At 50.6% G+C, this 23713-nt stretch overlaps 1 protein-coding gene across 4 annotated transcripts in view; it reads left to right on the top strand.

Annotated features, from left to right (window-relative positions):
* Window positions 1-16870, top strand: part of ZNF423 (zinc finger protein 423) — a 370990-nt gene extending 354120 nt beyond the window's left edge. For 2 of the 4 annotated variants that reach the window (XM_025370367.1, XM_025370368.1), the window contains one exon: window positions 13120-16870. In XM_025370367.1, the coding sequence (XP_025226152.1) occupies window positions 13120-13149 (30 nt within the window). In that variant the 3' untranslated portion in view covers window positions 13150-16870. The remainder of the gene's footprint in view (window positions 1-13119) is intronic. The other 2 variants (XM_025370366.1, XM_025370370.1) reach the window with 1 other exon arrangement.
* Window positions 16871-23713: the final 6843 nt, after the last annotated feature.

The following is a 23713-nucleotide window of genomic DNA, read 5'->3' as shown; positions in this document are numbered from 1 at the left end:
CTCGTGGCCTCAAATGATCTGTCCGGCTTGGCCTCCCAAAGTGCTGGGATTACAGGTGTGAGCCACTGTGCCTGACCTGTTTTTCATTGTAAAAATTCACATAGCATAACATTTATCATCTTAACCATTCTAAAGTGCTGGTTCAGTGGCATTCAGCACACTGACACTGTTGTGCGATCATCACCACCATCTACCTCCAGAACTTTTTCATCTTCCTCATCTGAAACTCTGTCCCTGTTAAACATTAACTCCCCATTTCCCCTTTTCCCAGCCCCCAGCAGCCACTGTTCCACTTTCCATCTCTATGATTTGGTTGTTCTAGATACCTCATGCAAGAGAAATCATATAATAATTCATTCCACCTGGCCTAATGTCCTCAAAGGATCCCTCCCAGCTTTAAGAATAAGGTATAACCTGCTCTGGGCATGGCCGAGGCAAGGGTTATGGGGAAGACAGTGGAGTGGGGGCAACTGTATTTCTTCTTCTTCTCCCTTGACCCTATCAGTGGAGGCTTGGCTTTGCTACAGTAGCTTGCAGGCTATCATTTCAGAAACATTCATTGAGTTTTTACCAAGTACAGGGTCTGAGATAATGGGGTACAGTGGAGAGCTGAGATGAGGTCCCTGTCTTGTTGCGCTGATGGTGTCATGAGGGGCAGTTGACCATGGTGCATCAACAACCAGGTCACTGCAAGTTGCAGGACGTGCAGAGTTGACACCTCTGCAAGGTGCAGAGCGATGCTGTGATGGGAGTCTGTCGTCAGTGGACAGGAAGCCTGCTCCAGGAGGATGGCTCTGATTTCCTGGGTGGAGAAGCCCCAGGAAAACTGGGGTGTGGGGGTTGTGCGCTATCCACCACTCTGGATAGCGGGAGTGCTGCTGGGGGGAGGAGGGGGTACCGGGCTGCGGTATTTGGGGGCCTGGCAGAAGGTGGTGACTGAGGCTGTGGGCCAGCAAGAACCAGACCATGGAGGGCCATTTGGGCTGTGGTCAGAGTCTGGATGTGTTCTGGGTGTGAGTGGGACCCGCCGGGGAGTTTAAAAAGCAGAAACCCTTGTACAACTCTGCCTCCTCGAGGAGACAACCCAGACTGTGCTTCACGTTGTTTTCTCAGCTTTCCTTTGCCAGAAAGGGGGCCTTCAAGGGGCCCTTGCTTCCTGGGCAGGTGGGGCTGCTGGAGGGACCCAGCAGTGGGGTGAACGTGGGGCAGGTTAGCCACACAGGGTGGGGAGCAGAAGGCCAAAGTAACAGTAACTGGCCTCTAACCGCTTAGCAGTACACGGTTAGTGTCAGGACTGGGGTGTGTGTGGGGGCGGTGATTTGAGGGTATCCATGAGTGTGTACCTGCATGAGGTTGTAGGGTATCCATGAGTGTGCCTGGGGTTGTGGGGCATCCATGTGTGTGTGTGTGCATGTGTGCGCATGGGATTGTGGGGACCTGTGTGTGTGTGCACATGGGATTGCGGGGTATCAGTGTATGGGGAGGGTGGGGGGGTGTGTGTGTGTGTGTGTGACTAGAGTATTTGTGTGTGTGCATGCATATAGAGTGGGGTGTGCACAGTAATAGGAACGCTGTCTTGGCAGGCTGCTTTCGTAAGCACCCCGAGGGGCTGCCCCTATACCATGCCTGGCCTCTCCTTTTCCCCATGGGACACTGTGGAGGGTGGAAGGGAGGGCTCTCAGGTCCTTTGAAGCAAGGAAGGTGTGGGGGTTACTTATGGTCCAGATTCTTGAATGCTGTCATGTGGCAAACTCTGATGCTGGTGTCTCCAGATGGCCCATGGACAACCACCGAGACAGTCGTGTTGAGCATCCTGGGTGGCTCTAGGAAAGTGGGAATTTTTGGTCTCCCAGGTTTGCCAGCACCTGGTGCACCCAGAAACACTTGGGCTGGCTAGGTGGGACATGACCATGAGGCAGCAGAACCCAGGACATGCGGATAGTTCTGTCTTAACAGAACTTCATCCTCTACCCTTACCCTCTTCATCAGAACTTAACCACACCGAGTCCCGCATCCCAGCCCCTTGGGTGAGGATTCAACTAATGTTGGGCCATCTGCTGCTTAATGGCGCCACTCCCCACCTCACTTCAGGGTGTCTGGGGCTTCTAGAGGCCCAGAGGTCTAAAGCTGGTGGCCCGACGGCCAGATTCGACCTGCAGATATGTTTTCGTGGACTTGCATAGTGCTTTAAACATTTAGAAAGTTTGTGGATTTATTTTACTTCCTTTTGCCCCTAACTTTTATTTTAGATTCCAGGAATACATATGCAGGTTAATTACATGGATATATTGCATGCTGCTGAGGTTTGGGGTGTGACTAAATCCATCACCCAGGTCGTGAGCATAGTACCTCATAGGTCGTTTTTTAGCCCTTGTCCCCGGCCTCCCTCCCAGCTCTTTTATTCCCCAGTTTCTGTTGCTCCCAACTTTATGTCTGTGCGCACCACAGTGTTTAACTCCCACTTATGAGTGAGAACGTGTGGTATTTGGTTTTCTGTTTCTGCGTTAGTTCACTTAGGATAATGGCTGCTAGCTGCATCCATGTTGCTGCAAAGGACATGATTTTATTCATTTTTAAGGATGCATAGTATTCCAAGATATATATAGATATAGATATAGATATAGATATAGATATATACACACCACATTTTCTTTATCCATTCCACTCTTGGTGGGCACCTGGGTTGGTTTCATATCTTCACTATTGTGAATAGTGTTGCAGTGGACATATGAGTTCATGTTTCTTTTTGGTGGAATGCTTATTTTCCTTTGAATGCATCTGCAGTAATGGGGTTGCTAGGTTGAATAGTAGTTCAATTCTTAGTTCTTTGAAAAATCTCCAGACTGCTTTCCACAGTGTCTAAAGTAATTTGCATTCCCAACAACAGTGTATTCCCATAAGAAAGTTTATATTTAAAAAAAACCTACATTTCCAATTTTCTTGCACAACCAGAAGCAACACTGGGCCCATATTCACATGTGGCAGTCATTGCCTAGAGCTGACAAGTGCTGCCTTTTCTTGACAAAGTTTGAGTTCTTGGGGCTGACACAGACCCCACTGGGTCTTACTGCTTTGCACCTGGCCTGGGCTGCATTTGTCCATGGTGTGAACCTGACACCACCCACACCCTCATCTTGAGGCCTCCATCCAGACTTGCAGCTCCATGTGGTCAAAGGAATCCTGCTCACTGCAGACAGATCTCCTGGGATTCACCTGCTCTTTTTCACGACATAAACATTTTCCGACTGTTGGTACCCCTGCTGACAGGTGCTTCTGCCTTCCCAAACTGTTTCACATGCATGATCTTCTTTGACCCACACTAAGAGCGGCAGATATACTTTGAAGTAGATGAGAAGAGTGAACCCTTTTTTGGTTTTGAGAACCCATCCACCCAATAGCCTTTTTTTTTTTTTTTTTGAGATGGGGTCTCACCCTGTGGCTGGAGTGCACTGGCACGATCTTAGCTCACTGAAGCCTCAAACTTTTGGGCTCAAGTGATCCTCCCACCTCAGCCATCCGAGTAGCTGGGACTACAGGCACACACCACCACACCCACCTAATTTTTATTTTTTTTGTGGAGATGGGGTTTCACCCAGACCGAATCAAACTCCTGGCTTCAAGTGATCCTCCCACCTCAGCCTCCAAAGTGCTGGGATTCCAGGCGGGAGCCACTCACCCAGCTCCAGTGCCATTTTTTATGGAGTTTCGTAAAAAAAAGGGCTCTTCTCAAGGCTTTGCAAGAGGTACGCTTGATTGGATTCCTGGCCCAGCAGCATCAGGTTGGGGTCCCATCTTTTAGGGGTCTGATTCAGGCTCTTTTAGGGCAGGAGACTGTACTAATTCTTATTTGAGATGAGCTGTTCCCTGGGGGACTGGTTCCAAGCAGGCTACTGTGCTTAGAATGGAGTTCACAGTGGCCACAGGTTGACAAGACCAGTGCAGCATTCCTACCCAGGAGGGGGCCAAAAGCCACAGAAGTGAACTTGTGGTCACCTGGCACATTGTTGCTGGGACCCCCGATTTTCAGTCCCGAATCTGCTGCTAGGTACCCTGTCCCCAAGGGGCTTAGCCACTGGGTGTCCCCACCTTCTTTGGAGAAACAGCGGCAGTAGTGGGGGGTCACATTCACTCAGGACTCGGAGTCAGGCATGGACTCTGTTGCTGAGGAGGGGCGAGTCGATAAGCAGCCCTGGAAGCATTCCATCTTCCTTTGCTTGTGACAACAGCCATAAAACTCTCATTTTCCCTTGCACGGCTGCTATCTAAAGTCTCACCGCTCACCCGATTTTCTGCTCACAAACAGACTGACGGGGCCCATTTGCATTCTGAAGTGCAGTTCCCCTGAGTCCCTGTCCCTCCAGGCAGATATTATTAGTCCCCTTGTTTTGTTGGGTGACTCTGAATGGGAGCCTGTTTACGGGCTGGGTTCCTAATAGAAGACTTCGGTTCCCTCCTAATAATCTATCCCCTGGTGGGCTTTATTATAAAGTACGGGCAGTACAGAACCTGCCCCCTTGGGAGTTTATTGGGCTTTCTTCTTCCCCACAATATTTTCTCCCACGTTTTCACATGCGGGAAGAGTTTCCCGCTCATGGAACTGATTGTTGACCAAACCACCTGCTTTGGTCTTTTGTGTCCTGGCAAGACGGGGTTCACAGAGAGTGGGGGGCACTCTCCTCCCCGCCTCGCCTCCATAGAGCATCTGGAGAACACAGAAAACCCAGATCCAGTTGGCGCCAATAAAAGGAGTCTGGGTCAGGCTGTGTGGATGTGGCTGTTTCTTGAATGTTACCCCAGGTGACTCAGGTCGCTGCATCTGCTTCTGCTATTGGTTCGGCAAGGAAGCTGCAGAACCCCCACCTCAAGCCAATCCCCTTGCTCCTTGGAAGTTGGAATCTCCCTCTAGGCCGGGAGTTCCGGATGAATTGAGGCTCTCACATGAGAGACAGCTTCCCTGGCTGAGCGTTGCAACACTCACTTCCTGCTGCTCCGGGGTGGCAGACGACAGGCTGTCTCACTGTCTGGGAGGCAGGGACAGGAAAATCTCATGCACATCCCGTGCATGGAAGAGCTGCTGCTCCCTCTGCCATAGGACATCTCAGGGCTTTGTTCAAGGCCAGTGGGCCACCAGCTTCACTCTGAGGCTAGGGATGGGTGTCACACCCACTCGGGCAAATCTTGCCCTGCCCTCTGAGTAAACGAGGCAAACCCCGGCTTGCTGGGTGGGGGCCATGGGAGAAGTGGGGTGTGTCCACGTCATAGCCTGGGTCCTGGGGGAGTGGCTGCGTCACCGGGCAGGCATTTAGAGGGAACCTTGGCCATCACTCACTCCTAATTTTAATGACGTGCATTAGCTAAATTGTGTTCTGAGTATTCATTCGGCGCTGTTTATGGTGTGCTCTCGAGTACGCTTACCGTTTGTCAGAAGTGCAAACTAGTGAACATATGAGCCTTTAAGACAGGCCATCTGTTCGTCTTAGACCCTTGGACGATTGTCAAACGCTTCTAAAAATAAGTGCTCACAAGCAGAGAGGGGCTGCCCAGGTGATACACAGCAGATAGGGGAGGCAGGGCTGCCTGTATCCATACCCTCCCCAAAGGGAAAGAAAGAAAGTGTGGGGGAAAAGGGGAAGGTTTTCCAGGGAACAGGGGATGGGAGCAGAGGGAGACGATGGGCGAGAAGGCCCTGCTGACACACCTTTTTGACTGGAGGCATGAGCATCTCCCTGTGTCTTGCCTCTCCTGTAACTCCACAGCTCAAATACCTTCGATGGCTCCCCATGGTCCAGATTTAAGGGCAAGCTGCCTCGTCTGGCATCAAGGAGCCTCATCAATAAGGCCCCCGCCTTCCTCTCCAGGCTGGTCTCCATGGCACATACCCTGTGCCTCTGCCAAGCTGAATTATTCATTGTTCCCCCAACATATGCTGCACTTTTCACATCTCACAGACAGAACAGTACGATGGTGAAGAGTGGGCTCTGCAGACAGACTGCATGGGTGCAGACCCAGCACTGCCATCACCAGTGGCAGGACCTGGGCCTCTCTGCACCTCAGTTTTCTCATCTGTAAAATAGGGATGATGAGAGTATTTAATGCACAGGGCAGTCATGAGGCTTAAATGAGTTCATATGGGTGGAGGTTAAGGATGGTGTCTGGCACACAGTGAGTCCACGATCAGTGTTAGCGGTGATCACGCTCAGTGCCATTCCCACCTTCATGCTGTTATCCAGGTGGTTCATTCTGCCTGGAAAGCCATCTTTCGAGCTCACACACACACAGCCAGTGCAAATCCTCACTTGGGCTGTCCTTAAAGGGCAGCTAAAAGGCCAGCTTCTTCCTCAAGCACCTCCTATCGGAAGTCCTCTCTCTATAGTCCTTAAAAGGCCAGGATTGTGCCTCACTTGCTCTCTTCCATCCACTGTACAGGGCCAGGTGCCTTGTTTGCTAAGTGAACAAATAACGGGACCCAACTTCACCCCTGTCGAGCATGAATATGGCTGCCACCTCAGTCTCAAGGGCTACTTCTTCCCCTGGGAAGGGAATCTCTCAGTGGTTAAGGTGCATTCTCGAGCTTGGCCTCAGCTCCTGGAGAAAGTGAGTTGTAAAGCCAGCCTTGTGAGAGCCACTGTGGCTGGAGCCTGCCAGGGAGTGGCCACTGGTAGGCAGTGGGGAGAAGGGGGATTGGCCACAACCTGTTTCCCAACCGGAAATCATAGTGAGGTGATGTGTGGGCCAGGTGGTTCTGTAGGTGGGGCCGGGAGAACAGAGTGGGATGCTCTGGGTGTGGGGGCTGAGTGTTCCTGTGCCTTCCTATGCTGTAGGGACTCAAGGACTCAAGAGCCAGAGCCACGGTCTAGTCTCCAGAGAAGAGCCAAGCCTTCTTTTTTGCCTCTTCAGGGTCTTCGGGGTCTATGAGTTTGGCCGTCGTCACCCTCACCATGAAACTGTGAGCCCCTCACGGGAGGGCGCTGGAGCTTCTTAACCTGTCTGCGCTCAGTGCCCAGCCCAGGGCCTGACAGACAGGAACTCAGTGAATGTCTGTGGAAGAAATGGATGGACGGATGGACAGATGGATGGATGGATGGATGGATGGATGGATGGATGGATGGATGGATGGATAGATGGGTGGATGGGTGGATGGATGGATAGGTGGGTGGATGGATAGCTGAATAGATGGGTGGATGGACGGATGGGTGGGTGAATGAATAGATGAATAGATGGGTGGATGGGTGGGTGGATGGATGGATGAGTGCACACTTACTCCATCCCCCATGGAGTCTCCCTGAGGCTGTCCTCCCCTGAAGCTATGGCATTCTGTTCCTGAGGGTGGGGAGGAGAAAGCAGTGATTTGTGGGTACAGGGGTTCTAGACAGGGGGGATTGTGGGGAGGGGATAATGACGCCTGTTGCTCCATGGGCCGTACCATCCAAAGTTCAGCCATCTCAGGAGTGTTCTTAAGACCTTGCCAGCCCTTTGGACACCCAGATGGGGAGGAGGAGGGGTACAGCTGGTCAGTCCAGGTGTACCCCTCTATGAGGCCCTCACTGTAAGCCCCAATCATGCCTGGTCCCACAGAAGCGGCAGGGACAAACAGTCCCTCTGCCATGGAGCACCCTGCTGGGTCAGGAAGACCAGAAGACAGTCCTTATGCCACAGAGCATCCTGCCGGATCATGAAGACCAGCACAGACGCCACTATGGAGATCTGCGGAGCATTTACTGTAGCCAGACCTGGGACGCATGCGGGCATTATCTCCTGAGTCCTCAGGGCATGTGTATTAGTCTGTTTTGTGTTGCTATAAAGAAATATTTGAGGCTGGGTAATTTATGAAGAAAACAGTTTTATTTGGCTCACAGTTCTGTAGGCTGTACAGGAAGCAAGGTGCCGCCGTCTGTTTCTGGTGAGGCCTCAGGAAACTTCCAATGATGATGGAAGGCAAGGGGAGCCGGTGTGTCACATGGGGAGAGAGAGAGATTGCAAGGAGGCACCAGACGTTTTTTAACGAGCAGATCTCGTGGTAACTCATTGCTGCAGGGAGGACACCAAGCTGTCCATGAGGGATCCTCTCCCATGACCTAAACACCTCCCACCTCCAACACTGGGGATCCCATTTCAACGTGAGATTTGGAGGGGACAAACATCCAAACCCTATCAGCATCTTAGGAAGAGGGCTGTGTTATTAACCACCCCCAAAACCCGGAGGTCATGGAACTTGCCCAAGGCCATACGGCCAGTAAGTGGCAGAGCCAAGATTCAAACCCAGGGCATAGCCCATCTTGGCCCACTAAAGCTTCCTGCCTGCCTTGGGGTTACCAGGGCAGTGGCTAGCAGCCATGGGGCACTTGCTAAGAACAAGGGAAGGTGCTAGGATTTTACAGACACTGTCATCAGAGTAGCTGAGAGCCAGGAGAGGCAGCTAATAGGGTGTGTGGAGAAGCTCTTTTTGCTTTCTGCAGCCGGCATGCTGAAGCCCCTCATGTCTCTCCCACGTGACACGGCGATGGGTAGGTATCACGGGGAGACCAGGCAGGGTCCCACGCCTAAGCAACAGAGAGTGGAGCCAAGACCTTGAGAAGCAATCCTGGGCTTCAGACTGGGGAGAGGCACACAGTGTTCCTGTTTGTGACTGTGTTGGGCATGGAGGTGCGCTGAGCCAGGGCCCCCTCCTGGGGCGGGCAAAACTGAACCTCCAAGGAGCCCATTCACTCTAGTGTGTGGTGGTGCTTTGGGAAGGACAGTGCAGCCACCAGGCTCTGTGCTCCGTCCCGCTCCTTCCATGCACAAAGCATTACCCTGGATTGGGTTCAGGATCAGGATCATTTTGCTGCTGAATTCCCAGCCACAAGCATAGTGGCTCATTGGCTCAAAGATGAATGAATGAATGAGCAACCATGTAAATGAATGCTGGGCTTCTTTCCCTCCAGAGGCTGAGGGTGTGTCGGGGAACCAGTTCCTGAGTGCTCTGCTGACAATTTGCACAGAGAGGGCTCTTTTTGTGGGTCTCAACAAGACCCAGAGTAGGCCTGCCCCCAGCATAGGCAGCACACAGGTTTCTGTGCCCAGGCCCATGCCATCCCCTTGGCCACCACTGTCTTGTGTCCCTGGCCCCGTGTGCCAGGCAGAGGCTCCCCAAACAGGCTGTACCAGACACCTCCATCCAGGAGAGCACACAAGCTCTGCCGAGTGGATGGATCGAGGCTGCAAACCATTGCTACCCACCCCCTCCTGCTCTCCCGTTTTATTTTTCTCACCTGCTTCTCTGGCCCACACCTGTGTCTCCCTGGCAGGCAGCGAGGCCGAGTGGATGCCAGGCCTCCCTCTAGGCATTTTCTAGTCCTTCCCTGGGCCCCTGTCTCCACCCCCGGCCTTTATGGTGCTGAGAAGTGTTCATCTGTGGGGTGGGTAGCATCTTTAAACAATTATTTTCTTCCTTCTTGAAAGGGGCTAAATATAGCACAGGCATAAACAGAGAAAGAGACATTAAGGCAGAATGCCCTTGTGAGAACTATGCTAGATGGAAAGAACTCTTTAAGAAGGTTTGCTGAACCTCCCTACGTTCCTCAAACCACAGCTTCTAGCTGTAGGGGACGGACCGCGGGTTCTTTCAGGGTTATTGAACTGTGCTGATTGCAGTGGCTGTGCTGATTGCAGTGGCTGTCCAGAGCTGCTCTGTGTCCTGGTGTTGGGCGACTGGTGAGTCTTGGGGACAGGGGTCCCACCACCCCCTCCGCCTGTTGAGATGCTGCCCTTGGCCTATGGAGGAGCTGGTGCCCTCCTTGGCCGAGCACCTGGGCACCTCTGTGCCCCCCACCACCATCACACAAACTGATCGGGTGGCCTTGACCAGTTCCCTAGCTGAGCTGCCAGCTGCACCATTAATCCCACAAATGTTTGGGTGTCTGTGTCTAGCCCCTCTAAATCAGGCCTCTCAAGGAGTGGGCCCAGCTGCTGTCTTGCCCTCCCCCTCACTGTGCCAGCACAGAGCAGAGCATCCAGCAGGTGCTTAATAACGTAGTGCTGAGTGAATTCTGGTGGCTGATCCCCTTGGGGCATCAAGTTTTGACATTTCCATCTGCTGTGACATCCTGGGCTTTTGTTCCTGTCACAAAACTTCAGGGAAGGAAGTTTTATCCTTCTGTCTCTGAACCCTCTAGGAGGAAGTTCTTTCTTGAGTCTAACCTAAACGCCCCCTGCTACTGCTATTTAAGTGGGCAGGCACACTGTGGCTTAGCCATGGCATAGGCTTTCTGGAGTTTTCCTCACCAGTGGTCCCAAGCGTGGGTTCCAGCCTTCAGCACATCTGCACCAGCAGTGCCCTGGTGAGCCAGTGTGGACCATGTGTTTCACACTGACCCTGTTCTTGGCATCCTGGCAACAGGCTGCTTCATTCTCCAGAGATCCTAGACACCCCCTATGCCCATGTTGGTAGTGGGTGGTCCTTGGGGATTTTGTGGAGATCGAATATCATGTCTGGTTTTCTGTGGTCTGTGAAACAAAGTCTATGTTTATTGGTACTCAGGGCCTCCACTGTGCATAGGCCATGTGCCCACCAGCCTTCCTGTGACTTCTGTGCTGGGACCTGTGCCTGCATCTGCCACTTGGATTCTAGGCTCCACACCTCCATCTCTGCTGTTCTTTTCTCTTGGAGTATCCTCTCCCCTTTCCACATATCCACATCCTACCCATACATTCATTCATTTTCCTTCCGTTGATTCATTCACAAATACTGCCTGAGTGTCTCCTTTGTGCTAGGCCCTAGGAACCATACTTTGAGGACAAGAAAGAGCTGTCCATGTCTCCCTTCATCATGTCACCTCTCTTCCTCCTCCCTTTCCTCCCCCTAATAAAGAATGACCCAGCCACACCAAGATAGCAGGAGCTTTTGACTGGCGGTTGGTAGGGTGCGAAAGCGCCGATCTCCAAGTTGCTTCTGGGCAGCTGTGCCTGCTGGGGATTGGAGGCCCAGGGGTATGGTCAGGACAGTGCATGCCCAGCCCTGGGTCCTGAGAAAGGAATTGCCACTCCCCTGTGTGCAGCTCAGCAGAGGAGGTCAGTCTAGCTCATGAGAGGTGTGTGGCTGTGTGGGAGGTGGGCTGCAGATGCCTGGAGAGGTCTGCAGGGAGGGGAAGTTTCCATATGCCTAGAGGACTCTGAGAGCGGCTTGGCTGGGAGGGAGGAGAAGGGAGGCGGGAACTGAGTCAGCAGAGGCTTGAAGCTAGCAGGAGGATGGCTGCGGAGTGTGGATTCGGCTCCCCACAGGACTAGCTGGCTGTCCCTGCACAAGTACAGGGAGAGGTGCCTCGGCTGGAGGGTGCGGGTTCCCATGGAAACCGCCGGCATCCCATCTGTGGCCTCAGACAACCTGCCTTGCGCCTCTGGGTCCCTGACACCCCCGACCGAGGTGTCAGGCCTGGCCGGCAGAGGTGGCGCTGTGTCTAGTGCAGAATGCGGGTGATCTGCAGACCGCGGTGCCCATGGGGTACAGGCCCTGGGAAGCCTGGCTCCCCTGAAAAGCCCCTTGCTCTCGTGGATTCCAGCCGTCTGGTTCAGTGCACTGTGCTTCCAACCTGGGTGACCTTGGGCCTGTAATTTTTGCCTTCCTAGGCCTCAGTGTCTTCATCTTAAGACGCCCCACCTCGCAAGGCTGTTGTGAGGATTGAAACAGTGGTGCCTGCCACGGCACAGAGCACGTATGCCCGCCAAGCCCCGGCCGTGCGCCTGCCTGGCCCGCACGAGCACGAGGCTGTCGCTGGCGCTTGGCGCTGCGGGCATCTGCTGGGAGGCAGGCACGGGCTGCCTCTTCCCGGCCAGGAGCTGGCAGGAAGCGTCGGTGACATCACCACGGGGGCCGCAGCCTTCGCAGTACCCGTCACGGGAAGGGGCTGCGCGGTGCCCAGCTCCAGGGAACAGGAGTGGCCCGTCTCGGTCCCGGCCCCGGCCCCGGCCCCGGCCTCCGGACGAGGCTGCTGGCATACTCTGGTCGCCCTCGCCGCGGACCCGAACCCGGGAGAGACGCGGCGCTTCTGCTGACCCCTGGTGGTCAGCGGCACAGCTGCAGGAGTCGCCGGGCCCTGGAGGGCGCCCAGAAGGAGCCTCTCCCGGGGATCTAGGGTCCTGTGCGGCCCCAGACAGGGCCACTCTGCCCCTGGTGGATGTTACCTCCTTTCTCCAGGTGTCATGAGGTGGAGCACCGCCTAAGGCTTTGATGAAATGGGTCTAAATTTGGAACACGAACCACTGAAAAGAAACAAAAAGACTGGGCTTTCAGATGCCAAATCCCACCCCCGGTCCCAGGCCGCTGGCTCCTGTGAAACAGATCAACCCTGCTGGCCCCCTCTGGCTAGCAGGGGGAGGAAATGCCATTGGCTGTAATGAGAGGGAAACATTTGGCCACAGGGTCCCACCTGGGCCCTGGATTCCTAGGTGCGTTGGGCCAAACTGCACTGAGTCCCTGTCTCTGGTTGGGCCATTGCCATGAGACCAAGCAGGCAGGCTCCCGGGGCCCAGCAGCAGAGGCTCCTCCCGCGTCCTCCTGCCGGGTGACCCATCCCCTGCCTGGGCCGCAGGCGCCACTGCCGCCCACTGCCCCAGCACGCCTGTGCCCGCTCGGGTGTTTCTTGGCGGGAGAGCTGCACAGCACATCTGCTGTCTCCCTCTGCTAGGCTCGGAGCAGCTACGGGGAGGACTGAGAGGGGGATGCAAGGGCAGCCTGCAGGCTATCAGAGTTTCCTTCTCATCATTAGAGGAAAAGGGAGATGGAGGGGTGAACAGGGATGTTTTTAATTCCTGCCTCCTCCCCGGCATTTCCCCTTTCTCTCCACCTTGCCAGTCCCCGTGGTAAGACCTGAATGGTCTTTAAAAAAAAAAACAAAAGCAAAAAAGCCAAAAAACAACATATAGGGAGTCCAAGTTGGCAGTAACAGGAACCTATCCCCAAGCCCCAAATCAACGTGGCGTCTTGGCAGCTGCGTCCCTGGAGCACTTTTTCCTTGTTGCATTTTGTTTTGTTATAATCGAGACGCTTTTCTGCGGCTCCCGGCGTAAATGCACTGAGTGGGAGGGACGAGCATGCTCTCCATTCTTCTCCTTCATGTGTGTCTCCTTTCTTCGCCTTTGCAGAACCACACGATGAGCCAGCACGCACAGTGAGGGATCGCTCAACAGGACACCTCTCCGCAGAAGGCTTGCCGGAGACGCCGTGGGGAGGGCCATTTGAACATTACATCCAATCAAAGTGTCATTTGCAACCCAGATGTAAAACTCTAATGATTTGGCCATGAGGCGCTGCTATTATAAGCAGCTGGAAATGAATATTAATGGCAGAGATTAAAAGTATTCCATGCTCAGTATTTTTTATTGTCCTGCTACAGCTAGTGTGCTTTTAGAGTTTCCGCCGCAGACTACATTTCTAGAGTTAGAGAAACCCGCTTTTTAAGGCTATTGTCCTTTGTTCCTTCATGTATTATATTGATAGTTTTTAAAAAAGAATTAGTGTGATTTTTTTTCTTTGCTTCTTTTTTTTTCTTTCTTGTTTTTCTTTCTCCCCCTTCCGTTAACTACTTTTTAATTGCAATTCTAGGTAATTGTGCATCGTGATGTGATTGCTTGGCTATTGTCTGAATATTTCCTTTTAATTTTTTAATTAAAGACTAATGCTTTGATTGGATTTGCCAGTTCACCGGACAGTGATTAAAACTATGTAATGAATATAATCGGTTTCAGTGCAACTGGATGGTCTGCTTTTAAATGTGACTTAATCTGACTGCAGTAACTAGTACAGTTCAATAAAGGGAATCCATGCGATTAGCATCCGGCTGCCTGGTTCTCTCCTCCCCAGCCTAGGGCCGCGTGGGGGGCTGTCAGCTCCTGCCAGGTGTGTTCCCCTACAAGTTCCTGTGGGCTTGCCTACGCCCTTGGGGACCTGCACACCATAGACCCTGCTTCCCTTGGAAAAGAATCGTAGTAACCTAATGCACGCAGACTGGACAGGCTGGCAGTGGCCATAGAAGTCAAAGCAGAAGACCCCTGAATGATGGAATACCCTGATCTTCCCACTCATGGATCGGGAAACAGAGGCCCAGGGGTAACGTGCAGCTTTCCCAAGGCCACGCAGCAGGATGGTCACCATGCTCATCGCGATGTCTTCTTGATTTTCCCTTCAGGGTTGGCTTTCCCCTGTGTTGGATACTGGCAGGCAAGTGGTTAGCCCTTCCCTTGCCAGGACTCCAGGTGGCACTTGGGTTCTGAGGAGATGTGTGATTGGGGACCGCAAAGCAGAGCCAAGTAGGAGCCGCAGGTTCCCAGTCATAGAGATCAGTGGGATGTGACAGCATTGAGACTGGTGGCCAGGGCCAGGTCTGGAGTGAGGCAGGTAGGGGCCTGGGATACATTGTTTCAGGAGGCACTCACTGTCACAGCCCCCTTACACCTGCAAGTGCTGGGAATGAGTGTCCTCTTGCATTTTACACTCTAGGTACCTTGCTTATTTCACCTACTCCTGGCCCTGCTGGCATCCCAGGGCCCACCCAGCAGCCTTGGTCTCCAGGCCTCCTCCATTTTACTTCCCACACCTCCGTCATGCTGGTGCTCAGCTGACTTGCCAATCAGAGGCCGGAACTTGCACGGGGAAACCCTTCCTTGCTAACTTTTCACAAGGGGCATGGAAATTGGTTATTACCCTCTGCAGAGCGGAAATGAAACAGGCAGACAGATTGCACCTAATTATAATGTAATACTAAGTCACGGGCGTGGAATTTGGAGCAATTATACCCATCATCTTCTAGAAGACTCCCATATCAAGGGGCTTCTGGTGACCTATAAGAATTCCCCTTTCTTTCTGTCACTTCATGTAATGTTCTCACACGGGCGGGGCTTTCAGTTTTTCAAAAGGCATCTTACACGTGTGAATCGTAGAGCAGACCCTGCCAGTAGTGGGCTGTTGCCTCCTGGAAACTGAAGGCTGTGAATGCCAATTTTCAGCCTCTGGAGACTTGGCAGTTTTGGGGTCAGACCCCAGGGTAGACACCAGTGTTCCCCTAAGTGTGCCCACCCATGGACTGGGGCTTGGAGCCTGGGGCTCGGGCTATGTCTGAGTGAGGCTGTCACATGTCCACAACCAGGCCTGCCTTTTGGGCAGTGCTGGGACTGTCGATGGGACCAGTGTGTCCCAGGGCCTGCCACATCTCCGACTCAGGGCCCTCTCCAGCTCTGGATTTATCCCAAACCCCATGGAGCCCAGGTGAGCCCTCAGTAAGTACCAATAGAAGATTTGATTTGACGGTTGGTGGCGTAGGGCTAAATTAGTCACTGCCCCCATTAAAAATACAGCGGGGGGTTTAAGAGCTTTTCACGCCATGTGGGAATCAGCAGCGAAGCCGGCTGATGCCTTGGGTAAGGAGAGAGGCGGCCTAGGGGACCGCGAGGTAATGAGGTTTATGGCGGTGACAAGGCAGCCAGGGAACCCCACCGACTCCCCCCTCACCCCGGCCCTATTGTTCTCCGGCTGGCTCTGTCCCCGCTGCTACGACCGAGAGCCCCTCGTGACTTCGTGTGGGAAGGGGGCTGGCAGTGGGGACACTGAGGCCCTTCCTGGGACTGGCATTCTTTACCATCAGGCAGTATTAGGGTTGGGGAGCAGTGTAGGGTTATAAACCTGTGCCTCGGAGAACCCACTACCCCTTTCCAGAGGAATGGTCTGGAGCTGGGATGAGACACTTGCCTTTCAACTGTGAGGAGCCTTGGAGGGTCTCTGGGAGGCTTGTATGAAATGATGCCTGACAAAGGGCTGCACACAGAGACCTGCAGGCAGCATGGTCGTCAATGATGGCGCCAGGCATCCTGCAGTGGGGCACCTTTTCAGCCAGGAGGGCGCGATGGAATCAGCCTCTCATGTGGATTTGGCTTTGGGGAGTGGGCGAGGTGACTGAAAGCCTGAGGTTCATTGCTGCTGTATTTAGATGTACAAATTGTCAGTTTCTAGCGGCTCTCTGGGTGGAGGAATTTTGCCCAGGCTGGGAAGTGGACCAGGACCCTGGACCACAGGCCCCTGTCACGGAGCACCTGCCCAGAGTGCCCAGAAGCAGGCAGGGCAGGGTTTCAGTCTCAGTGGAGACACTGTCATGGGAGGAATCTTCTCGAGTTCCCCATCCTTAAAGAATTCTCCTTTTAATCTCACAATTGCATAATACTGAACTTTTCACCTGTTTTTCTTCCCTCCTAAGGTATGTCTTCCTAGGAATGGGACCTATACCTACAAATATTCAGTAAATAGAACCAAAACTCAAATCCATGCCTTCCTCCACTCATCCATTCAGCAGATATTTACTGAGCTGCCCCCATGTGCCAGGCACTGTACAGGGCACTGGGGATAAGGAGATGACCAGCAGATGTGGCCCCTGGCCTCATGGAGGCCACAGTGGCACAGGCAAGCATGGCAGTAAATGCATAGCGACCCCTCGTCATGAGTGCCGTGATGGCAAACCCAGAAGCTGCCAGGGATTAATGGAGGGACCCATGTATGAGACACAGGGGTGCATTAAGGAAGGCCTTGCTGAGGCAGGGGCTTGAGACCTGAAGAAAGAAGGGAGGTGGGCAGTCCAAGAGCAGTGGGAAGAGAGCACTGCAAATGCAGAAGCCATGAGCTGGAAACAAGCCAGAAGTACCCTGAGAGATCTGTATTCCTATGGAGTTTCAATTCTAGACGACTTAATCCCAGAGAAGTTCAGAATCCTGTCCAAGATCATACCATTCAGGATAGACTTGCGACTATAACTCCGGTGCCTCACCTTCCAGCCTGGGGTGTCTGACTCCATTGTTAATTTTATTATAATAATCATGATGATGACAATCAATAAAGTGGTATTGTACTGTACAGGAAAGACTGCTGGTTCTCTTTCTTTTCATTAATACAGTAACCAATTTATAGCTGAGCAGAGGTTACCTTGGAGAGGGGAAGGGGCAGATTATATATCCTATCCTTCCCAGAAGTTAGGTGTGGTCCTATTACTATCGGTAGCCATAGGTTCTATCAATAGGGTGTAAATAACAGGAGTATGTGCAAATTCTAAGAATTGTCCTGAAAGTGAAGAAATGAGTTCATTCCTCCCATCTTTCTGATGGCTGGAACGTGGCTGCAATAGCTGGTGTTCCAGAAGCCATTTGAACCATGAGGTAACGACTACCCCAGTAATCACTTCTGGTTCCTGTCTATCATAGCACCTGTGACATGTGGTGTTATGTATTTATTGGTATGGCTTGGAACTTACCTTTGGAGAAGAGAGAGACACCCTACGAGGATTTGTTCCCCAGATGCTTGTTACCCTTCAAAGCAAGTCCATGGGGCCACTATTTTACAACTTACAGTTGGTTTTGGCTCATTCAGGCTTGCCGGGAGAGTGCTCAATGATTATACACCCTGCACAGCTCTCTTGATGTCACAGAACAGGAGAAAACACTCAACAATGGCTGAATATTTGCAACTCTATCTTGCTTGATCTCTTTCCAAAAAATAAAGTATGATTTGCCATGCACGCCCCTGGCTGTCCTTTCCCTCCGTGCCTCTGCTCATGGTGCTTCCTCTTGCTGGAATGCCCTTCCCTTCTCCCCCTCCCAACCCCAGGTTAACTCCTACTTTTAGACCCAGCTCAGCTGTCTAATTCTTGGGGCCAAGACTTGGTGACGTTGGTGAAGCACTCACCTGGGAGCAAAACTTAAGTGGGTGCCAGAAAGCTAAGTAATCAAAATAAACAATATTTTCATGTAATATTTTTAAAAATCACATTGGCAGGTTATAACCTGCAGCCTGGCAGCCCATTTTTGAAAATAAAGTTTTACTGGAACCAGGGCTGGGATTGGGATTTGGCAAGTGAGGCGGGATGGCACAAATGTCGCATCAGATTCTGTCTTTACTTAACACTGTGCCATTTTTTTCATCATGGAATTTTTTTTTAATTAACTTATTTTAAGAAACATGAAAGTATTACTTTGGCTTTTTGTTTGTTTGTTTTGTATTCACTTCAATTTTGTGTCCAAAGCAAGTGCCTCATTCATCTCACCCTAGTCTTGGCCCAGTTTATTCTTTAGGCTACTTATTCTGACACCCACAGCTAAGTAAAATGCTCTCATAATAAGAACTCCGATACTACCTGGTGTGTAAGTCCATCACTGGGCATGCACAGTACTGCCTTTTATACCTATTTGTCTCTGGGACTGTATATCAATCAGGACAGGCTAGGATATGGCACATTAACAAAAGGGCCCACATTCTCATGGTTTAACACGACAAAGATTACTTCCTGACTCATATTCCACAGCCATCTTGGATATCCAGGGGGCTTTCTTCATCATGGTCACTCAGAAGTTAGGATCAGGGAGCAGCCACCACCTTCAATATGGTCAGCAACCAAGCAGAGAGAGACAGAGAGAGAACTGGCAGTTCAGTGCTCTTGCCTAGGACTTACACAAATACAGAGCTCTTAAACTCACAATGCATTGCCAGCAATTGTCACATGGCTCCATTCTATCACAGGGGCCAGGAAATGCAATCCTGCTCTGGGCCTGGAAGAAGTGAGAATCAGCAAGGCTTGGAACACTGCACTAATGACTACCCAAGCTGCCTTCACCTTCCACCCACCTGTCTCTGACTATCTTTGAGGGCAGAGCCTGACTCTTAGTAAATGTCGTTATAACCAGCACCCTACACAGGATCTTGAGCAGATAAGATATTGAATAAATGAATGCAGATATTGCATATGAAAGTGAATTAATGACAATTTAAAAGGTCTAGGGGAAGATAAGCATGTATATGAAGACAACTTGTAGCCTAAGCTCTGTGGACTATGATACCTGGATTCCGACCTCAGCTCTATCACTTACTAGCGGTGTGACCTCAAATAAAGCCCTTAACTTCTCTGAGTCTCAGTGTTTTCATTGGTAAATGGGAAAAATAAAAAATAGTACTTATCTCACAAAGTTGTAAAATTAAAATAAGAATGATGGTGACGTTTAATAACATTATCGGTGTCTGGTATTCTCCTAGGCATCGTATATTAACTCCTTTAATCCACCCAACAACGTTATCACGTGGGTACTGTTATCTCTTTTTTACAACTGAGGAAACTAAGGCAGAGAGATGCTAACTTGCCCAACGCTCAGATTCTAATGCTGGCAGTCTGGCTCCAAAGCCCTGTTCCCAGCCCCAAGAAGCCCTTGAGCAGAGCACATAAGAAATGGCTAGCTCCAGGCCGGGCACAGTGGCCCATGCCTGTAATCCCAGCACTTTGGGAGGTCTAGACGGGGGGATCACTTGAGACCAGGAGTTGGGGACCAGTGCGGAGAACATAGCGAGACCCTGTCTCTACAAATAATAATAATAAAAATTAGCTATGCGTGGTGCCGCGCGTGTAATCCCAGCTACTCGGGAGGCTGAGGCAGAGTATTACATGAGCCCAGGAATTCCAGGCTGCAGTGAGTTGTGACTGCACCACTGCACTCCAGCCTGGATGACACAGCGAGGCCCTGTCTCGAAAGAAGAAAGAAAGAGAAGGGGAGAAGGGAGGAAGGGAGGGAGAGAGGGAGGGAGGGAAGGAGAGAAGGAGAAAAGGAGAGAAGTGGTTAGCTCCTGATACTCATCACTGGGGTTGGTTCGAGATGATAGTCCATTGGGGTCAGCCTCTACCTGGACCGCTCCTGGCTGGGCGGATCCTTGACCTGCCAGAGCCGGCACAGCGCCCGGGCGGCCCCAGCCTGGGGTTGGTGCGCGGCCGGCCCGCCCCCTCCCTTCCCTGAGCCCTGATTGGCCCTCTTCGGGCCGGCCCCACCCACCGGGGGCCGCGGGCTGAGCGAACTGCGAGCGGCGTGGTGTTACCTTATTTGTGGAGTTATTAATTACTGAAGGGCGCAAAGCGTGCTTCTGTGCATAAAAATATGTTTGAGTAGTTTCTACTTAAACTTTAAAGAGAACGTTAATCAATTTTATTTTAACAAAATGACCTTAAGCAGGGGGAAAAAAAAATTGGTGTTATTTGCCCAAACAGGCAAATTAATTTCTCTCTCTTGAGAAATCTGAGAAGTTTCCAGAAATAGCTATGCATAATTTACACCTGGCCTGGCCGCTTCTAGTTTCACTCCAAGCCCAGTCACGGGCCCCACTCCGCTCCAGCCCCAGAACTGCAAACGAGGGTCTCTGCAAAAGTCCTGCCACCCAGAAGCCGACTCATTTTGCGACCTTGGGAAGAGGATCAGAGGGGAAGGGGCCGTGTTGTCTCTGAGAGGCCAGCCCAGCTTGGGTCAAGGTCACTGGTGGAAGAGGGGCGGCTGCCCAGTTCTTTGGCCTGGCATTTTCGGGAGACCTAGAGACAGTTCCCAGCGGAGGACCTCCTCCAGCCTACGGGCTGGGTCCTGAGGCATGTGGCCTGCTTAGCCCTCCCCTCCACCGGCCCCCACCCTTGAGGGTTTCCGGGATGTCAGAGTCTCCAGAACATTCTGCAGAGTCCGTGCCGTCCTCCAAACTCCTGCCCCTCTGGCTCTCCACACCTGTGGTGCTTCCCATCTGATGGGGCCGTCCCTTACCCATGCACTCGCCTTGAGAATGGGGCTTACAGTCAGGGCCCGGGGGTTGCTGGAACTGTGGTCAGTTTCCAGTTGGGCCTTTCAGTAGCATTGTGACTTCCGCCTGGCCATTGGACCTCCCTGGACTTGGGTTTCTCTCCCTGCACTTCTGAGGGATGACCTGACCATTGATTCAAAACAGACAACCCCAGAAACACTGAGAGAATTTCAGAGCCACCGATGGTAACCCCTGCATCACCTGAGCAAGCATGGACCAGGGCCTTGCTGTGTGTTTCTCATGCAGAGCCACGGGCACTGGATTGGGCATCCATGCTCTTCTCTGTCACCATTTCCCCCTGTGACTCTGGGCAAGCCCCTTTCCTACTCAGGGCCTCGGTTTCCTCATCTGTGAAATGAGGGTTTAATCACAGCTGTCTGAGATGATCTTGGCTTTGGAGCTCTCTGTGCGAATGAGGCTTCCTTGGGAGGCTGGGTCTGCGACGGGGGCTCATGGATGGCTTCTGAATCTGTACCTGGGGACGAGGATGTCTGCACCCTGAGCTGTGGAGGGGATATGAGAATGTGCTGCACTTGGCAACACACTGAGCACCCAAAGTACAGTTTTATTAGCTGATAGTTTTTAAAGCCACATAGAAAACAGAAAAGAAAATCAGCTCTGAGAATACAATGAGGACATTACCCTGGCCCTACCGTCTTCTTAACGAAGTAAGAGCTCCGATCGGACTCCTTGAAGGAGAACTGCCCGCCCTGACAGCTTAAGGACTCCTGGCTGGGTTCCCAGGTGCCCCCTGGCCACTCTGTGGGTGGGTTTGCCTTGCCTCCTGACATCTCTGTCTACAATTACATTTCTCCTCTCCTGGGCCCAAACAGATCCTATAGCTCCTTCAGGGCTCAGTTCAAGAGCCACCACCTTCAGGGAGCCCCCCCCCCCCCGCCCCCGCCCCGCCCTCCTGCGATTTCCCCTCAGGTGCTTCCTGGATTTGTTCTTGCTCCTAAATCTTCACAGCACCCAGCACAGTGCGAGGTACACCGTGCCGCTCTGTTAGTTTCAGAGTCCTGGCACTCCCAGACACTTATTCCTCATGATCTTTGTCGTTGTTTGACAGTAAGGGAAGCTGGGGTCACTTCTACCCGATAGTGGGTGGTAAAGTTGAGATGGGAAAATAGGTGATGTGTCTGTAAAGGCTGGGCTCCTATGTTCTGTGCTACTCTGGACTGAGCAGCCAGGCAAACCATGTGGGTGTTGATATTTAAAACAATGTTAAATAATAAAAGAAAAAAACAGTAAACTGCTTAGAAGGATATAAAGTAAAAAGTCACTAAAAATCAATTGTCCATCTTACACTCTTCCCAGTCTCATTCTTTCCAAAGATAGTCTGTACACATATATACATTTACAGATAGTTCTTTCCTTTCTTTCATAAAATCTATGTTATTCTGTGAATTGCTCTATGACTTTTCACTTTCTTATAAATATTCCGTTTCTTTCTTTTCATGTGAGCACTCACAGATCTTGCTCTTTCTGAGGACTTTTTCAATTATGAATCCAACCTCCTTAATAGTTATAAGTTGTATGTGAGGCTACTTAAATGATCTATTTCATGTTGGGTAAGTTGTGGTAACCTGTTTTCCAAGGAATTGGGGATTATAATCTAATTTGTCAAATGTATGCATGCAGAGTTGTTCATCCTATTCCTTTATTATCCTTTTGGTATCTGTGGGTCTGTAGTGATATCCACTATTTCATTCTTGATGCTGGTACTTTGTGTTTTCTCTTTTTCTTTGTTAGTCCTGTTAGAGGTTCTTCCATTTGGTTGATCTTTTCAAAGAACCAACTCTTTGTTCCAGTGATTTTTCTCTGTTGGTTTTCTGTTTCAATTTCATTGATTTCTGCTCTTTTTTTTTTTTTTTTTCCTTCCCTTTGCTTGCTTGGGATGTATTTTGCTCTTGTTTCTCTAGGTTCTTGAGGGGGGAACTTAAATGACTGATTTAACACTTTCTCTTTTTTTGTAATATATACACTTTGTGCTATGCGTTTCTTTCCCAGCACTGCCTTGGCTGTGTCCCAAAATGTTTGATACATCGTATTGTCATTTTCAGTCAGTTCAAGGTATTTTTAAGTTTATACTGAGGCTTTGTTTTTGACCCATGGATTTAGAATTGTGTTGTTCAGTTTCTAAGTTTTTGGTGACTTTTCATTATCTTTCTGTTATTAATTTCAAGTTTGATTCCATTGTGGTTGAAGAACACACTCTGTGATTTCAATTCTTTTAAACTTGTTGTGATTTATGTTTTATGGCCTATGATATAGTCTATCACGGTATATGTTCCAAGGGCCTTTAAAACAATGTATATTCTGCTATTGTTGGGTGGTGTGTTCTATAGGTGTCTATTAGATCCTGAAATTGGTGGTATTGTTGAGTTATGTATCCTTGCTGATTTTCTAATTGTTCTATCAATTGTCAAGAAAAGGTTGTTAAAGTGTCCAAATGTAATTGTGGATATGTCTATGTCTTCTTTCAGTTCCATCATTTCCATATTTTTCAGCTCTGTTGTTTGGTGTGTACATATTTACGATTGCTATATCTTCTTGGTAAATCCATCCTTTCCTCATTATGTAAGATACCTCTTTGTCTCTTTAGTTTTATTTGCTCTGAAGTCTACTTTATCTAATGCTAATATAGCCACCATGTTTTCTTTCAATTAATGTTTACGTGATAGATATTTCTCCATTCTTTTATTTTTAACCTGTCTGTATTATTATATTTGAAGTGAATGTTTTGTAAAGACTATATAGTTGGATTATCTATTCTGCCAATCTCTTTTAGTTGCTGTGTTAGGTTAGTTATATTTAATGTAATTATTGGCATGTTGGGACTTAAATTTGCTATTTTATATTTTTTTCTGTTCTTTTTTTTTAATTCCTCTGATTTCCTTTTTCTGCCTTAGACATTTTTTAGAATTTCATTTTGGTTTATTTACAGTGTTTTGGGTATATCTCCTATAGCATTTCTAGTGGTTGCTGTAGATATTACTATATATATGCTATACATGTGGCATATTAAAATCTCCTGGTTTCGTCATCTTACCAGTTCAAGTGAAGTGTAGAAAAGTTGCCCCAGGTAGGGCACAGTGGCTCATACCT

This window comes from Theropithecus gelada, chromosome 20 (assembly GCF_003255815.1).
Source record: "Theropithecus gelada isolate Dixy chromosome 20, Tgel_1.0, whole genome shotgun sequence".
Taxonomy (NCBI): Eukaryota; Metazoa; Chordata; class Mammalia; order Primates; family Cercopithecidae; genus Theropithecus; species Theropithecus gelada.
This window is presented reverse-complemented; position numbering and strand designations above follow the sequence as displayed.